An 18,605-nucleotide genomic window follows, 5' to 3' on the forward strand; every position below is an offset into this window, starting at 1 on the left:
TCTAAATATCCCAAATATCCAAGCCACGTGGTCATAGTTTAAAAACTGCCTGTGACAGGAAGGCTGTGAATTCTGTTATCTGACAACATCCCTTTCCTGTAGTACAAGGCCAAGTGTACAGAGAGAATCAAAATTATCAGCATTTCTTGGCTACTGCTCTTCTTTTGAGCCCTTCTAAAGCATGTTGATTCAAAACACCTCAAGTAGTGTTTCACAGCCTTATCATGTGAAACTCCTCTTTCTCAAAGCAGAGAATGGTGACCTGTCAGTTTGTAAGCCAGCTTGTTTCACTTCTGTTTTGTAGTTCAATAGCTGTCTCAGGACAACTGTGGGGGAGTGACAAGCCATGGCACGTGCGTGGGAATGAGTGATGTTGCCACCAGAGTTCATGTCATTTTAGAAACACACCAATTTCCTCATCACAGCCCGTTCAGTTGAGGTAAAAGCCCAAATAATTTGGTCTAATACTGCTATGAAAGGTATGCTAAGGGCTAAAAATACTATTTAAAAGGTAGAGTTTCCTGTCTTGTGTGTTTTCCCATCAGCTCCTGACTTCTGTGAGAGTTGTTTCAAGCCCTGTCTTGATGGAGTATTATGGAGCAGTTAAAGATGATGTGAAGAAGTTCTGTGACAGCAGTTAATGTTACTGAAGCACAAATCTTTGGCTTCCACAAGTGTTTCAAGTGCACCAAAAATACCATACAAAATTTTTGAATGTTTTTCTTCTTGGAATTTAGGATGAACATACATGTGTTTAAGCGGTAGACTAGTTATTAGCAAAATAATGTACTTAATCCAGGCTATTTTAAAACCTTCATCGCTCTACTTTTTAAATCTTGGGATTCAGTTTTGCAGATCTTCAGTTCCCTGGCCTACTGTTGTGGAACTGTTCAAAAGTCCTTGGATAAACATTAAATACCCTTGGAGTAGGAGGGCACACCATGTACTACTGGAGTGCTGTTGGTCTTCCTTTCACCTCAAAAGTTACATGTTTATAAAGAGAGAATTAGATGTGGGGGAAGGAGAGAAATCTTTCAAGGTTACATCCTTCAAGAGCGAAAAAACTTGTCTGTTTTCTCATTAGTCTTTATGAGGCCTTTTGTTTTTAAGTAAACAGGAGACTTAAACACTCTTGTAGCTTGGAAGGAGACTGGCACCTCACAGCAGTTGCAAAGGAAGGCTGAGGACTCCATCACCTGAAGTGTATATTCCTCTTCCCTCAGTGCAGCAACAGAAATGAGAGGGTGCCAGAAATATCAGGCAGAAAAAATCATGTGATTTTGCTGATTAATTTGCCATTTCAGAGGTAGTGGGATTTTGTTGATGCTGGCATTATACCTTGTACCCAATCAGAGTGGTTTCTATGTACTCCAGAGGAGCCTTCTGGAAGTGGAAGACTTTTAAACTGTTTTGACTACCACTTATGATGAGAAAATTTCCATTACAGCCTGACTGCTTGTTTTGCTTGCTTCATTTTAGCTTGTTTTGTTTCTCTGCTTAAGACTGGATGTTTTGTCAAGCTTAAGCTTCTACATGGCCACAGGTATTTGTGAAAGAGTAAAACCAGGGCTTTTCCTTCATGGCATAATTTAATAGGATGCACTTTTATGCTTCAGCCTGAAAGCTTGCATCTCATTGAAAAGACCAAGGGTCTTTTTAATGTGCTGAAATTCAGATCTGAAAGCAACCAGTTTAGGACAAGGGGAAGATGCAGCACACACTGGCTTCTCCATCACTTCAGAGCTGAGGTGGCACATGCAGATCATGGAATGGGTTTGGGTTGGAAGGGACCTTAGAGATCATCTCATTCCAAGCCCCTTCTATGGAGAGGGCCATCTTTCACTAGACAAGGTTGCTCCAAGCCCCATGCAACCTAGTCTTGAACACTTTCAGGGATGCAGTAGCCACAGCTTCTCTGGGCAACCTGTGCCAGGGAAGTCTCTCCACCCTCACAAATTAAGAATTTCTTCCTAATATTTAATCTAAACCTGCTCTCTGTCAGTTTGAAGCCATTCCCCTTGTCCTGGCACTGCATTCCCTTGTCAAAGTCCCACCTCATCTTTTCTTAATGCCCTTTAGGGGCCTAATAACTAAGGTGTAAATGTCAGTGACTGCCCAGTGCTGTGGAGCTTTGTACATGACAAGCCAGCTGGTGGCCAACCCAAGTGCTCTGACCTCCAAACTGCCAAATGCCAGCACCAATTTTCCATGTCTGTTCTCAAGAGCAGCAAGTCATGAGCCCATGGGCTGCCCTGAGCTCCCTCATGCATGCTCATCTCAGGCATATGATGGTGCAGTTGGATGATGTTGTCACTTGTTTCTTTTTGCTTGCTCAAGATCACCTAGGCTGACATTTGAGGACTGGGAATACAAACAGAAGATCCAAATTTGCTGCTGCTCCCTGCCCTCTGTTAATATCAAGTTTGAGATGTCATCAGAATTAAGCATTAAATGTGACTGTGAGTGGATTGCATGGGGTATGGAACACTATGATTTAGGTATATTGTAGTGCAAATAACATGCAGTGTGCTGGATGCAGCAAGGAATGCTTTTCTGTTAGCTGCTGAGGTGGATGTTCTGACTGTGTGAAGAATTTCACATCTGAAAAACGCTATGACTGATAATGAGAATGAGGAACAATGGTGCTGTCTCACCAACCAAGATGAAAGGAAGCAGGTTAACCAATAGAGTAATGGGAAAAAATTGTGCCAGTCTTCGCAGGTCATCCCCAATAACTCTGCTTCTGTGATTTGCTTGCTCTTGTTATGTATGCTAGAACACATCATATGCTGTCTGCTAGCCATGCTAGGAATGTCCTAGGCCCTTGTAGTCTTTTTCATGTCAGTCTCAGAAAATCCTCCAAATATTCTTCCCTTTGAATAAATTCCTCACTGCCTCTGTTTGCCTGGAATGTGAGTGATATGAACTGAGCTATTGACTCATCGATGCGCTATGCAGGGAGGGCATTTTTGGTTTTATTTTTATTTCTTGTCACTTGAGGTCACTCCCTCAATCATTACTTTCCAGTTAAATAAATCCTCTGAATGTTTTCCTCCTTGTTGGGTTTCTGAACTATGATGCCCAAACATTTGAACATTGATTTTCTTAGATTAAATAGTAACTATTTACTGCTTATGCTTCTGTGCTCAGAGGGAGCTGTTCTGTATCCTCTGTACAATCCAACGGGGAATGTTTCTTGTGACTGAGCACCTTTCCCTTGAATCAATATAAAAATGTTACTCAAAGGTGCAGCAAGTTAACCTCACAAAAGAAAATACTGTTCTTAGGAACTGCTGCTAGAATGGGTAGAAATACTTGAATAGATAGTAGTTGTCTCTGGTCCTCAGTTCTCTTTTGAAAAGCATTATCCTGCAACAAATGAAATGGAGCCAACATAACCATCTAAAATAGTAAAGTAAACAGTTCATGTCGTAGTCAAGATAATCCTTAATTTCTGCTGCTTATCTGAGATCTGCCCTGCTGATCTGATGGGAGGATTTAACCTTCCTGAAAGCTGTTATCAGTGTATGTGCTTGAACTGGGAAGACCTCTTTGCACCTGCTTTTCAGAGCCCTTTCTCCTAGGAGATTAATGCTGCTATGCCCCTTTTAGAAAGGAAAACCCCTGAAATATGGATTATTTTTAGATAGCTATACTAGGAATATTTTGCTACAATACAGCTTAAGGGAAATACTTCAAAAATAATGTCTATTTAAAAGATCCTCTTTTTTTCTTTCCTAAGAACCTTGTTGTCTTAAATTCAAATAATTTTTGTCTTTCAAAAGAACATGTATAGTTGTGGAAATTAAAAGGGAATAATTGGCTTATGGTTACTGCTGGTTGTGTAACCAACTCAAAATAAAAGCTATGGGGAATTTTAATTTCAAATTTCTTTGCTCTGTGTGGAAACCATTTTGTAATTTTCTGTTTCTCTTGGGATACTGTGTGAAACACAGAATGGCAGAGCAGATGGCGTGTCTTCTCTTTCCAAAGAGACAAGTAACATTACTGTGTTCAAAGAAGTCTAAAGGGGGTTTTGCTGGGATATGGGAAAGCCCAGTCTAACATCTGGATCAATACAAAAATCAGTGTCAGTTTAACAGGTTCAGTGTATAAAGCTTTTCCCAAGCAAATGGTCGTGGTTTTGATGCTGTTTTTACTACATTTTTTATGGTTTATTTTAAATAAAAAAATGAATCATCTGTCTTTAGATTAAGTCTCTGGTATACCTGTGCCAGTAGGAGGAGGGGAGAGAATCAGTGGGTGAAACGTCTCAGGCTTAGTCATAGTAGGAGCAAGGAGTGATGGCCTGAATTATGCAGCAAAAGTTCTCAGAATAGTGAATGAGTCACTATTGCCCTTGAACTTTCTGGATCTGAAACTATATTTATCATTTTGCATTGTTCCCAAGCTGTGTATCTGTAGTCCCACACACAGAGCAACTTGCATTTTCTGCCCTCACCAGCTAAAAACACAGGGGAATTTCCAGGGAGAGAAGTCGAGGATCAATTTTTTAAGTGAGTTTTAAGAAAAGCTTTAATGAAGAGTACTTGCAGTGGGAGATGACTAATACAGTAATGTGAAGGCAATACTAAAGGTTAAATACAGGAATAAGGCAATAGTGTACAAAATAAAAATTAAAAAAAAAAAGGAAGTGAGTAAAATTAAAGAGTTCCTGTAGGGTCAGGTATCATGGGGTACTGTTTTGAGAGGCAAGTATTTTTGTGAATGTAGTAGCCTTTTCTTTCCCTTCCCACCACCTTATCTGAAATGTTCTGAACAGAAACCAGAGCACTGAAAGGAAAGATCCAGATCATTACATTTTTCATTCTTCCACTTCTTCTGCCCCTACAGCGTAAGAGATGAATTAGACATGTTATTGCACCAGGTTGTGGCTGAACAGCTGGCTTAGAAAAGAGTGCAGCTGTCACACCAGCAAACCACCTTGGCACTAAAATTCTGAATCTTGTAGTGTCTGCAGAACTGTGTGTCCAATTAGTGACCAAATGCAGAGTCTGGAAGAGACAGCACTCACTGCTCTTAGAACAGCAGACTCTGTAGAAAAAATGGAAAAGCTGCTTGAGAGACTTCTATCTTTACTTTACATAACATAATTTTAAAAAATGAGAAATGTTATTATTGGGCAGCAGGATAAAAGAGGCAGTATTGGCTAGCCAAAAAGGACTTAGCAAATGGAAATCCAAAATTAGTTCCAGGAAATATAATAGGTAACGTAATAAGTACGTGAGAAATGCAGGTACTTTGCATTTTTGTATGTGAAGTTACTGCAGCACAGGATTACACATCCCACACTGGTATTTCAAGTTTCCTTGATCAGTGGGAAGCAAAACCACTGGTGTGTGGAGGCTCATTTTATAGGCATAGATTATCAGCTATCTTTATATCTTCCTCCAAAAACCCTCATGGCACTTGTGACAATTTATTAGCATAGGGAACTCCTGTGGGTATTTGTGCTGCCGGGTAAGTAGAAGCACAAGGCAAGACTATTCTCCATGTCTACTTGTAGTTATCTCAGAGTGCATGAAAAATGGGTAACAGAGCCTTCTCTGTTTTATGGGGGTCTTTAAGAGGAAGTTACCATGCCTAGACAGCTGAAACTTTTAATCTGGGGGGTGGTGGAAAACAAAATATCAGTATCTTCAGAGTAAAACGTTTCAACTAAAGTGTGCAGCAAGATCATTTTAACTCAGAATTGCAGCTTTTCCGCCCCCACCTCTGCCAAACATAATAAACATACCAGATGAAATAAACGTCAATGCATGGGGAAATTGTTCACAAGGAAATTTAGCAGTAATAAACTCCCAGCCCCACATGTATTTACATTTTTGCTCCGAAAATTAAGATTCCTAAACTGAGAAGACTTGGGACAATTAAAAAACTGGTTTGCACGTTGGCATTACTGAGGCAGTAGGATGACAGGAAATCTCGTCTTCTTCTGTTACCCATAATGGATAAAATTTGCTAATATAGATTTGTACTCATCTAGGACAAATTTAGCAGTTGGTGATGTGAGCAAAGTTTCACCAAGTAACTGCAAAATCTGTGACTTCCAAAATGCTATATCCTGACAGCTGTGACAGAAGCTTAAGTGTATATAAAGAGTGACATTTACACCTTATGCTGAAGCCCTGCAGTTATTTTCTGCTACACTTTTGCTTTTAGGGCTTCACAATCATGGGTCAGTGGCTCCCAAACTGGGACCTGTAAGGGAGCAGCAAAATTTCCACACTCTGATTAAATGTTTGATGATGTGAACATGAAGAATGGCCGCACCCAGTTCACCTGGGCAGCCAGGTGGTTGATTTTTGTGGGTTTGTGTTTGGTTTATTTATTTTTCTCAAAACCCAAGAACTTCAGACATTTGACCAAGACTTACAGCCTCCACTGTAAATTTTGGCAAGGAGCTATGAAGTTACCCTTTAATTGAAAGTACGTGGAAACCTCTTAGGAGCTCTGCTCCTCACCAGAAGTGTTTGACCCAAAAAATGTGGGAACAACCATTCCTTCTGAGGGCATTTCCAAGAGGCTCCCGTTCCCTGAGCCCTTTCCTGGGGTCCCTGGTGGGTGATGGGCGCAGGCCCTGTGCATCCTCCCCTGCCCTGTGGTGAGCACTGCGGTTGTGTCGGCAGAGGTTTAGGTTGGATATTGGGAGGATGTGTTTCAGCCAGAGGATGGTCGGGCAGTAGAACCCAGGGAAGTGGTCACAGCACCAGCCGGACAAGGGCTCAGGAAGGGTTCGGACAAGGCTCTCGGGCACGGGGCGAGGTTCTTGGGGTGTCCTGCGCAGCGCTGGATTCGCGGATCCTTGTGGGTCCCTTCCAGCTCGGCACATTCTGCGATCCTGCCGGCACGGCAGAGGCGGTGCGCTCGTAATCAAAAACACACAGTTTTAAAAAATGGCCATATCCATGGCAACCTGAACCCGACACCGCCGCAGCCCAGCCCGCTCCCAACGCCTTTACACGTCGCAGGGCGAGGGAGGGAAGGAGGAAGGGAGGAAAGGAAGGAGGGAGCGAAGGAGCGAGGGAGGGAGGCGGCGCCCCGGGCTCCCCTCAGCGCTCCGGCTCCGCCCGCTGGGGGCGCTGCTGCTCCCGCCCCGCCGGCCGCGCGCGACACAGCGGCCCCGCGGGGAGACTCGGCCCGCGCCGGGGGCGTGGCAGCGGCCCTGAGTGACATCCCGTTCGGCCAATAGGCGCGCCGCACGCCTGACAGTTAAGCGGGCTCGGCCAATGGCGTGCAGCGGGGGGCGGGCGCGGCGCGGTGCGAGAGGCGCGGCCGGGCGGCGCGGCGGGCAGTCGGCGCGGTGGCGCAGGATGATGCGGCTGTGGCGCTCGGCGCTGCTGCGGGAGCTGCTGCTGCTCGGCCCGCCGGGGGCGGCCGGCGGCGGGGCCCCGGCCCCCGCCGCCGGCACCAGGCGCCTCCAGCCGCCGCTCGCCGCTCTCGGCGCTAGCCCGCCCGCCGCCCGCCGCGGCCCGGCGGCGCTGCCGGCAGCGCGGGGTCTGTGCACCCGCTCGGAGGGAGCCTTGGAGGAGCCGGGGAAGGGGGCGCAGGCGCCGTCGCCGACTCCCGGCGAGCCCCCCGCCGACAGCGGCCACAACAATAACCACGGCGGCGGCAGCAAGGAGGTGGCCGTAGGCGGCGGCGGGGAGAAGTGAGTGTGGAGGGGGCGGCGGGCGCGGGGGATGATGCGGAGGCGCCATGTGAGCGCCGCCTCCCCCTCGCACGCGTGGTGCCTGCGGAAGGGGCCGGGCCGGGCCGGGCGGGCGCTTCCCCGGCAGGTGCGGGGAGCCCGGGGCTGCCGGGCTCCATGGCGGCCGCTGCCCGGCTGGCGGCGGCTCGCAGCGGGCCGGAGGCGCACACGCGTGGCCGGGGCGTGCGCGGCGCTCGGGGCTCCGCGGCCCAGGCAGCGCCCCGGGGTCCCTGCCGCCCGTGCGGGGCCCGGCGCAGGTGGCAGGGTGGCTTTGGTAGCGCTTCCACTTGGCTAAAAATATTCTTCAAGGGAAGCGAAAGCTGTGTCATCTCGCATTAATTATTAAAGGCGGTGTGCGTGGTGCGTAGCGCTGCCTCGGAAGTTTCGCAGCGCTGTGTGCTCCGCGGGTGCGTCCCCGTGTAACCTGCCCTAGGCTGACCCAGCCCTGGCGGGGGCACCGGGGACTGGGTGATCTCCCGAGGTCCCTTCCAGCCTTAACAATTCTGTAATCTAGTGCAGCCAGGGACAGATACTGCCTTCTGTACGTGGTGAGTACAGATGTTTATAGGTGCCTGTGCTGAGGTCCTTACTTGTCCCTTAGTGACAAAGGTGTATGCACGCAGTAGAATGATAAGGCTGTATATTTCTATAAAATTAATATTCCTTCACTCAGAAACTAAAATACTCCTTAATAAAAAAAGCAATCCAAAACCATTGGAGACAGGTGTATCAGTTCCAGTTTTTGTACCTGGTAGTGGATACCTGAGTATAATGATGAGGTTGATGGACAGACTGTTCTTCTCTCTTAGTCTTCGGCATTATGCAAGTCTTGAGTATTCATTCCCTACCACCCCATCTTGACAGTCTGTACACTGGCTGTTTGAACCTGGGTGCATTTAGAATCTCAGATAACCTTTTACAAGAAATTTGACAGCTTAACTGCAAGGCCAGTGAAGACTTCTCCTTTGTATGTGTTTGAAATGTACCCCATGGCATTCCCGTAGGCACCCTGTGCCCTGCTGATGGGGTGGCATAACTAAAATTAAACCCAAGCTGCTTTCCCAGTCTTTGCTATGCTTATTACCTGTATGAAAAGAGCAAACGACAGAAGAAACAGGGCCGAGAAAGGAGTACCTTGTTTTGACACTGAGTAAAGTCTCTGTTAGTCTAATGCTAAGAGGAAGTCTGGGGAAGATTCCACAAAGCCAGTCAGGAAGGCTTCAGCCCTTAGCTTGTTAATAGTTCTGCTTTTCAGTTGTGGGTTTGTGGTTGTTTTTTTTTTTTTACCATGAACTTCAGTATGGCAGGTGGGGAGTGAGGCTGTGACCTTGTTCTTCTCTGTTTTTTCCCCCCAGATATGTCAGCTACTCAGCCTGGTTCAGTGGGGTACAGCCTGCTGTAAAGGCATCACCAGTTACTTCTGCTGTCAGGTGCCTTAAAAAATGCATGCCCATCAGGTTATGTAACTGTAGGCAATACAATACACAATCATAACTAGTATTATTTTTTAATTTTTCCTGTGGTTCAACAAATATGAAGTCTCCTCTTTGAATTAGCTCTCTATAATGCTTTGGAACAAAAAAAATATCCTTCTGTAGTTGAATAGGTGTGGTTTATAAAGACTGCATGTCTGCTTTCAAGCAGAAATACAGACATTAAAAACTTTGGAAAAAAACAGCATGCCAACTGTGATGGGTTTTTGAGGATATTGCAAAGGTGATTTATTGAAGAGGTAACATTTTCTTAAACTGAGCTGTTGTTAGCTTCCTACAGCTAGCATCAGTTAGGGAAATTCTTTAATTTCTGACGTGTGGCAAAGCTATGTAATCACAAACCAGTTAAACACTTGTAATAATTTTTGTCCTTTTGACAAAAGGATGTATTTGAAAGTCAGATATTTGTTCTTTAAATCTTACTGCAAAATGAACGGGGAGAAATTCTATAAAACATCTAGCATGTACTTACAAACACAGAAAAAGCTAGAAACTTTCATTTCAGATTGTGCACATTTGGTGGCACATTAGTCAGGCTGCTGGATACTTTCATTCTTACTTTTCTTGAGGCAGAACTGTGAAAATCTTCCTTCAGGCATTTGTAAATGGTACATTCCATGTGGAATGTATTGCTATATTAAGACAGAGTACAGGCTTGAGAAGAAGAGCGAGGTTCTTCAAAAGACAGGTGTCTGAACTGCACTGACAACTGGGCTAAGCCAGTGCAGGCTGAGTTCTGCTGATTCCAGCACTTCGCCATCCGTAGTGTCTCAGCATTTGAGTCATGTTTGACAAATGCTTTGTGGACTCAACTGGCAATAGCCTTTTTCTTTTTTAGTTAGTGTTGGGGGCCTATTTTTTTCTGTTTGATTATAAGGTCATGGTTCTGGGATACTGAAATAACCCATCATGTCAAAAGACAGCAGTAAGGTTTTCCTGTTTATTTGCTTTCCTAACACTCCTTGTGTACAGAGTAGGAGTTGCTAGTAAAAGCCTAAAATATTCTGTGCGAAGACTACACAGAAATTTAGAACAGTTCAATTCCTCGTAGTGAGAATAAATTATGAGGTCTGTGGCTGATGAAATAACTAGTATCCCATTGCATAACCAGATCCCCTGGTGCATTTTTTCCATAACATCTTCCACCACCTCCTTATCCCTGCTATCCAGCCTTCACACTATGTATCCGACTGAAACTTAAATGTATTTTGGACAGGAAAAATAATTGAGCTTGAGCTGAGAGTGGTCACAGACTGGTAAATTTAATTAATAGGAGTTGTGGATTAAAACACAATAGTATCTATGCTCATGCCTGAGTTATTAAAACACAGTAGCCTAAGACACTCCTCAGTTGTAGATGTGTATAATGTTAAATACCCCTTGCTCCTGTTTTCCTTGTAACTGTTCCTTGCTTGCTTTTACTTTCAGTACTTTCAGAGTTCATCTTGTGCTGAACAGTAAAGGGATGAACCAGTTTATCTTAGTAGAAGCTATTTCTAAATTAAAAAGGCCTTGATTAAGGTTGAGAGGGAGGAGCAAAACATGAGCGACCCTAACTTTTGAAAGCTAAATTCAGTTTTTTTAGCTGAGTTGCAGTAGTGCTAGATGCTAGTATATAGAATATCAACAAACAGTTAAAGGAAGTGTTTTGTTGGTGGTTTTTTTTTTTAATGACAAGGGAGTGGTAGTGCTCTTTTTTTAAGGGCAGGGATGAATTCTGGAAATACTTTTGAAAATAAATTTTCTTTTGCTGACCAGATAACAGAGGAATAACAAGTAACCAGGCAGTGTTTCATGTTGCTGATACTTCTGATGGAGTGTGGATACAATACTTAGAGATGTAAGAAACAGAAGTGCACTTGTTAGACCTTTCATAACCTCTGTAGAGGCCAAGGCTTTGAAGTTAGAGTTTGGTGGGTTTATTTTTTTAATAAATATGTAGTTTATAAGTATGTAGTTCTTGGGTAAATAGTTGCCCACCTCTGTTGTGGGAGCAGTGTCTCACTATGGAGTGGTACAGAGTGGACAGAAAGCAGTTACTTAGTGACTTGACAAGTGTTGGAGACACAACCAAGACATACAGCATTTGTAGCATGGTGACAAATTCTTCAAGTTGCCTGTCTTAGGTGGAGTGGCTACTGACTGTGACTTGCAGCTTTCCTAGAATCCCAGAATAGTTTGGATTGGAAGAAACCATTTAAAGGTCACTTAGTCCAACTCCCTCTGCAACAAGCAGGGGCATTTTCAACCAGATCAGGCTGCTGAGAGCCTCATGCAGTCTGACCTTCAGTGTTTGCAGGTCTGGACAGCCTGTTCCAGCATTTCACCACCTTCCCCATAAAATTTCTCATTATATCTAATATAAAGCTGCCCCTTTTAATGGAAAACCATTATGCCTCGTCCTGTTGCGACAGACCCCGCTAAAAAGCCCATCCCCATCTCTCTTACAGTCTCACTCTAGGTACTGAAAGGCTGCAGTGAGGTCTCCCAGGACCCTCCTCTTGTCCAGGCTGAACAACCCTAGTTCCTTGAGCCTTACCTTTAGAGGGGAGGTGCTCATGCCTCTGGCCATCCTGGTGGCTTCCTCCGGACCTGCTCCAATGGGCTGGTGTCATTCCTGTGCCGAGGGCCCCAGAGCTGAAGGTAGTACTCTGTGTGGGGTCTCAGCAGGGTGCAGTACAGGGAAAATCCCCTCCTTGACCTGCTGCCCACGCTGCTCTGGATGCAGCCCAGGACAGGTTTGGCTCTGAGTGTCCGTGCCTGGGTCATGTCCAGCTGCTCCTCCACCAGCAGCCACAAATCCTTCTCGGCAGGGCTGCTCTTGGTCAGTTCTTCCCCCGGGATGTGTTGATTCCAGGAGTTCCTGAGGCCCAGGTGTAGAACTTTGCACTTTAGTTGCTGAGCTTCATGAGGTTCACACCTGGACAGGCTTCTTGAGTGTGTCCAGGTCCCTCTGGATATTTGGCCCATCCCTCAGGCTTGTCACCTGCACCACTCAGCTTGGTGTCATGGGCAAACTTGCTGAGGCTTCATTTGATCCCATTGTTGGTGTCATTGATGAAGATCTTAAATGGTCCCTGAGGGACCATTGTTTGTGACAGTAATTGCAACTCATTTTTATGACTGGTGTCATATTTGTTAATAATGCTTGAAACTATTATTAGCAATATCATATCTTTATGTCATTTGTTGTTCTGTAAATCCTGTTCTGCATTTTGGCAATTCTATTCTGAAGTACAGAGGAGGAATCTTCCACATTATTTGAAATTTAATCTTGTTTTTATCCTAGAAATCCAGCATTTGTTAAAATTAAGTCCCCCCAGAATCTGGTGTAGACATTATACTGATACAAAAGGAAGATCTGAAAGAAGGACTGCAAAGTCCTTGTGCTTGGAATTCCTATGTTGGTTTTCCTTTGTATTTAAAAAATCAGTCCACCAGTATTGTAGTCCACAGATTAGTGTACTGCCAAAGAAGTCTAGTTGTTTAATATTCTGCTGCTTTTTTTTTTTTTTTGTTTTTCCCAAGAAGGTAAAGAAATATCAAGTCATTATTCATGAAATCAGGTAAACCGGAATTTCCACTTAATTTGACTGTGAAAATTGCAAGTTCCCTGACCTGAAAAACAGCTTTTTACGTGTGTGTGGAACAGAATTATCTTGCTAAGTGTGTTCACAGAGCCAAAACACATCTTTTAGGTTAAGCAAACACCAGTTACTGACATCACTGATCTGATAAACTGCAGAGCAAGCCTTTTCACCCCTATTTAGCTGATAAACTTTACCAAAAGATGGACTACTTGACAAAGAGCAATTTTCTGTAAATATATTGAATGTCATCCTCTTTGCTTTGGTCGTCTGTGCAGCTCCATTGTTTAATTAGGCTGAGTGACCCAGTATTGAACAGCAGCAGATGTGAAAGATATGAAAACCACGTTGAGAGATTCTCTGCTGTGAAAGGTGCAGGTCTCTTTAGTAGATTAAAGTCATACGAAGAGGAAGGTAAAGTCTTGGTTAAATGGCTGAAGTATTTTTCTGCATCTTTCCAGATAGAAATTCCGTACTTGGAACACTGTAAAATTGAGTAATTGCTCAGAAATGTGTAATTAAATAGGTTATCAGTTAACATTTCTCAGTGTGTTTGCTGGCTGGTTTTGCCAGAGTGAAATAGGAAAGTTTCCTCTGCCAGACTTTAAGCAGACCTTAAGTCCAGGAATGACTTGTGTAGCAGAGACATCCCTTAAAACATGAAATCTCGACGTTTTGGGGAGCTCAGTTGAATGCTTTGTGTAAATGATGAAGATGTAGGGGCATAGATGATGTAACTTGGCATAACTTTTAAAATTAGTTCCCTGCAGAATTAGGATGCAGACATCCTAAAGCTTTAGTTGCCGTGTTGGTAGTTCTGGTTCTGTTGGCTTGACTGGACCTACTGTCCCCAAAGGATTGAAAATGAAACACGCTGCCTGGAAGACCTGAATTTTCTTTACCAAAAGGGCTGCTCAGTAGTTTGCTTGAGGTAGTTGCAAGCGTTTGTCTTGGTTGAATTGCCAGCCTGTCTGTGCATTAGTCAGCCAGCATAATTTAAATTAAAAAAAAAAATTCTAGACTGTAAGACAAGGAAAGGTCTGTTGGCTTACAAAGCTGTCTTCTGTTCTTAGTATGTAAGTACAAGGTTTTAAATTGGAAAATGAGAGGTGATATTTTTTTACTGCTTGTTTTCACAGCTAGTTACGAGGAAAGGAGGGAGGCAAGAGCAATCTAGAGGTTGCCTTAAATATATAAGGGTATTTGGGTACAATCAGATTTTTATTAAAAATAATCATAAATCTGCCTTGTGTAAGTATTGGCAGAGGAGAGGATTAAACGTCAGTCAGTAAGATTGCATTGGGCTATCTAGGGTCTGTGCTTAGCTGTAGCATTTTATTTTTGCAGTTGTAACCCTGAGTTCTGCTATTCAAAGAATTACTAATCTCTTGACAACTTCAGTGACTAGAATTTGGACCTAATTTTTGTAAACATATGCATAAATGTATAAAAATACATAAATTGCCACTGAGCATTCTGGTTTCAGGTAATAGTTTATTTATTACTGTATGGTAACAAAGCATTGCCAGTATTAATAGATTATAAGACAGACCTTTAAAACTGATGGTTAAAATAATGTAAGACTGCATACTCTGCATTTTAGTTACTATCTACATATTTTTTCTTTTGGTTTTATCGGTTTTTTTGTTGGTCAGGCATTGGAACATTGGCTTTTTTGTCTGGAAGCAAACTTGGGCACTTCAGGCGACCAAAGAACCAGAATCCCTTTGCTGTCACTGCCCCTCTCAGTCTGGAAGTGTAGTGGGCACTGCTTACAGGGCAAGTAAAGACTTGGGCTCCTGCCTGCTGCAGGGAGCTTTGGAATATCAAGGCATATTTTTATACTTTTTACAGATTCAATCTGTAAATTCAAAGGGAAGGGAAAGCTGTCAGTACTGCAGCTTTCTGTCTTACAAGGAATCTGAGTGCTTAGTTTGGTGGGTTTCCTTTAGATTTCACATGAAATGAAGATGCAGGTACTGAAAACCTGCAGGGCAAGGGAAGCCTATCTCAGAGTGAAACAGGTATGATCCCAGGTAACACCTGGGATCCTTGGAGAGTGTGTTTACACTGATAAGCACAGTGACCATTAAAGGTGCATCTGCACTGGGTTTACTTAGCTAAGTAGGTGTGATGAGAGTCACTCCTTCTGCTTCAGGTGCTCTGTTATGCTGCAGATGGCTTTGCTTGTTTCATGGTAACTGATGGGGCTTACATAAGCTTCTAGAAGGATAGGGACTTCAGGACTGCTCTGTGGAGTCCTGAAAATGGGACTGTTTTGAAGAAAATATTACACATTTATCATCTCTTTCTCTTGCCTGTAGAATAGTTGGGTCAGTATGCTCTACAATTTCATTATGGGACATATACATCCTGGAATCTTATAAATAATTTATCTTCTGCAACCAACATACCTATCCTTGGTGACATCAAAAACAGTGATATGGATTAATCTTCTCCCAAAAAAATCTAAATATAATCTTAGCAGTAAATGTATGACAGTAAAAATATGACTGAGTTGCCGTTAAGAATGTTTGATACTGTAAAATCTAAGTATGCTGCTTGTAATATTATCATTTTTTTTCTGCTTAAAGTCTAACTAAGCTTTGTGTTCACCCATGAAATCATTCTTTGAAATTAATGATATCAGTGAAAATGTGTTTGCCTGATGAAAATGCAAAAATGTATGTAAATATAAATGGGCACTAAAATAATCTAAGCTTTTTTTTTGTTGTTTTCCAGTAAAATGAAACAAGGTCTCCTTCCCAGCTTAGAAGATCTGCTTTTCTATACAATTGCAGAAGGACAAGAAAAAATACCAGTTCATAAATTCATAACTGTAAGTTTACTGTTCCAAACTGCTGTATGAAAGCTAACTACTGCAAGGTTATTTTAACATTTTAAATGCAAGAATGGAAAGCAAAGAATTTCTCTTGTACGTGTTTATCTGTGGGAAGGAATGTATTGTTCCCCGAGCAGTTTCTGTAGTTGAAATATTAATGTTATTATTCACTTCTTTGATGTGCAGAAGAGTATGCTTGAAAGCAGCTGTGCCTGTGGCATGGCTTGGTAGTATTTGTGCTTCTGTAAAATGTAGTTAGACCACTGGATTTCAAGTAACATTAATGCTTTGACATAAAATGCAGCCAAAATGGCCAAAGGAAATTGCTAAAGAATCAGTAAAGTGTCACAATGTCTGTGTTGATGACGCAGTGGCAGATCTCTTTCAGTGATAAATGCTGAGCAGTAGATAACCTGATTGCAATGACATATCTTTTCCCTTTGTAATTATTGTTTTATTGTAATAGGCACTCAAATCTACAGGATTACGTACATCTGATCCTCGATTGAAAGAGTGCATGGATATGCTAAGACTGACTCTTCAGACTACTTCAGATGGTGTTATGCTGGACAAAGACCTTTTTAAAAAGTAAACTTTCTGTCAATTATGTAACTGTATAATTCTGAATGAATGCTGTCTGTGTGTTACTGAGTGCTGTCTTAAGGAGAGACATAAGGTACATAAATCAGTGTTCTGATGAAAGTTTGTTCTCAGATTTCATGCAGCAGACAGGCTGTGTGGTCTCCACAAGAGCTTAAATGTGTCAGTATTGTTTGCATGTGTGTCTGACCCCATACTGCAGCTCCTGGTCAGGTGCCAAACAAAATTAACTGATGCAGCATGAAGTGTTTAGTGTGATTATGTAAAACTGCTCTCTTGCTGCACTTGTCAGTTTCTAATCTTGTAAGTTTTTAATCTGAAGTTCAGGATGCTGCTTCTGTGTGGCAAGATGTTCAGAGCATGCATGCAATTCTAAAAGTGAGTGTGTGGCAAACAGTGATGTTAAATTTCAAGATACGTGGAGATGAGAGGGGTTAGGATTGCAGACATAGGTCTGTTTTGGAAAAGATCTGTGTGCCATATTTTAGTGATGCTTTTGTTTGTTCTTTTTTTAGCCAAGTCTGTAGTCAGCTGAAAAGTATAAGCTCTGTTCAGGTTGTCTTCTGTTCATTTCAAGCACACTCCTTTGCTCCTCTACTTACAGCTTTTGTGTGCCAAAAGATTGGAAATGTAGAGGCTCTTAAATTTTGAAATGAAATTTTTAGACTATTTTTCTGTCTGCATTTTTATTCTATTTGCAGGCTAAATCATAATACCTAATAATACCTAAAACCTATTTGCACAGACCATTTTTAAGTGCATATATATAATACATATATTTTATGTACATGTAGGTATACAAAATATATACAGTATCTGCTTACTGTGTATTTACATAGCTTATGTAAGTATAAATATATAAAAGTATATGCATATATGTGTGTGTATATATAAATATATATTTATATATATAAATATATATATATATATCTAAAAAAGAACATTTTTGGAAATAGATTGAGAAAAAGTTAAGGTCTGTGTGTGCAACAAAAAAGCCAGTCAACTTCTTAAGCACATGTGAGATGCTTTGTAAAGGTCCAGCATGGACTAACTTTACTCCTGTGTTAAGTTCTAGACCAGGTCTTCACTGTTTTTATTGTCAGCAGGGTAAGAACTCTAAATTGTTAGATTCAGAAACCTTCCTGTGGGTATGGATGGATTGGAAAGGAAATGCTTTTTCTATTATGTGTTACATTTATACTAAAAGGCTTATTTGTCACAGTGAAGTGAATTATGTTTTGGGCAAGAGCTCTTCATTTGAAAAAGAATTGATTGCTAATTAGCAGGATTATTTTATGTTCTGTGTCACATCTCTGGGATTGGATCCTCTGTGTGAGGAGAGTAGTCATTAGTGTAACAATTTGTGGAAAGCTTACGTGGTTGCTTCTTGTATAGGAAGAGTTTAGAATGTGAATCTTGTTTCACATAGCAAGTTTTTCTTTGCAGTAGCAGGTTACTTTGTAACTGTTTTTGTAAATTAAAACCCCCTGAACTTCAGTTACCTGTTCCTTGTAGGGACTGCATTTGTTTTGAATAGGCTTGCGCAGGGTCCCTGTACTTTCTTCTATGAGTATTTAATGTGTGAAATACAGTAATGTATCTAGTCAGCTGTGCTTACCTCAGGACTTGAAAGCTTCAGTTCCCTAAACATAAAAGTCAGTGGTGTAATTCTCCTCTTGAATTTGAATCCAAAGCTGCCAGATCTAATAAAGCATCAAGGTTAAGTGATCTGGAGTAGTGGTAGCATAAGTTTGACTAAATCAATCAAGTCTAGTAGAAATTACCTGTAAAATACACCAGCTCGTATATCTGTCTTGTCTGTCATTCTGTATGCATTTTTAATGGTTTTAAACGTTAGGCTCCAATTCAACTAAAATTGCATTATTTTGAAGTTTTTTGGCTTTACAGCACTCTCCACATCAGAAAGAATCTTCATGTTACAGGCAGAACAATTTGGAGTTTTAATCTTTCATCTGCAGAATTTCTTTAGATGAAGATTTCTGGGGTGCACATAAGAGAGCATTTATAAATTAATGAATTAGCTGTTAACATTGCATTTGTGTAACATAATGTGGTCTTTGCAGGGTGAGACCAGGCTGCTACTGAAGGCAGTGCAACATGCTGGTTAGCTTGATAGGAGAATTTTTTTCCTTTTCTTTTTTTCCTTTTTGGTACTACTTAATATAATAGCACTCTGTTATAATAATAGTGCTCAACAATTCATCTATTATTAAATTAAACTTGGGCTGCTTTATGTAGGGAAACAGTAATAAGCAATCTGAGTCAGAACTTGAAAAATAATGGATAAACCTAATAAGGTGGTAAAGAAAACAAAGTGATCCTAACTTTATGGTAAAGAATAAAGATACAAT

The 18,605-nt window shown here is 42.1% G+C and overlaps 1 protein-coding gene across 5 annotated transcripts in view; it reads left to right on the forward strand.

Annotated features, from left to right (window-relative positions):
* Positions 1 to 18,605, forward strand: part of GLS (glutaminase) — a 107,192-nt gene that overhangs the window by 38,530 nt on the left and 50,057 nt on the right. The window contains exons 1-3 of one of the 5 annotated variants that reach the window (XM_064433871.1): positions 7,283 to 7,672; positions 15,534 to 15,630; positions 16,100 to 16,221. In XM_064433871.1, coding sequence (XP_064289941.1) covers positions 7,335 to 7,672; positions 15,534 to 15,630; positions 16,100 to 16,221 — 557 coding nt within the window. In that variant the 5' untranslated portion in view covers positions 7,283 to 7,334. Of the gene's footprint in view, positions 1 to 7,282; positions 7,673 to 9,072; positions 9,142 to 14,953; positions 14,989 to 15,533; positions 15,631 to 16,099; positions 16,222 to 18,605 lie in introns of those variants that run through there. The other 4 variants (XM_064433872.1, XM_064433875.1, XM_064433874.1 and 1 more) reach the window with 4 other exon arrangements.

This window comes from Passer domesticus, chromosome 10, assembly GCF_036417665.1.
Source record: "Passer domesticus isolate bPasDom1 chromosome 10, bPasDom1.hap1, whole genome shotgun sequence".
Classification (NCBI taxonomy): Eukaryota; Metazoa; Chordata; class Aves; order Passeriformes; family Passeridae; genus Passer; species Passer domesticus.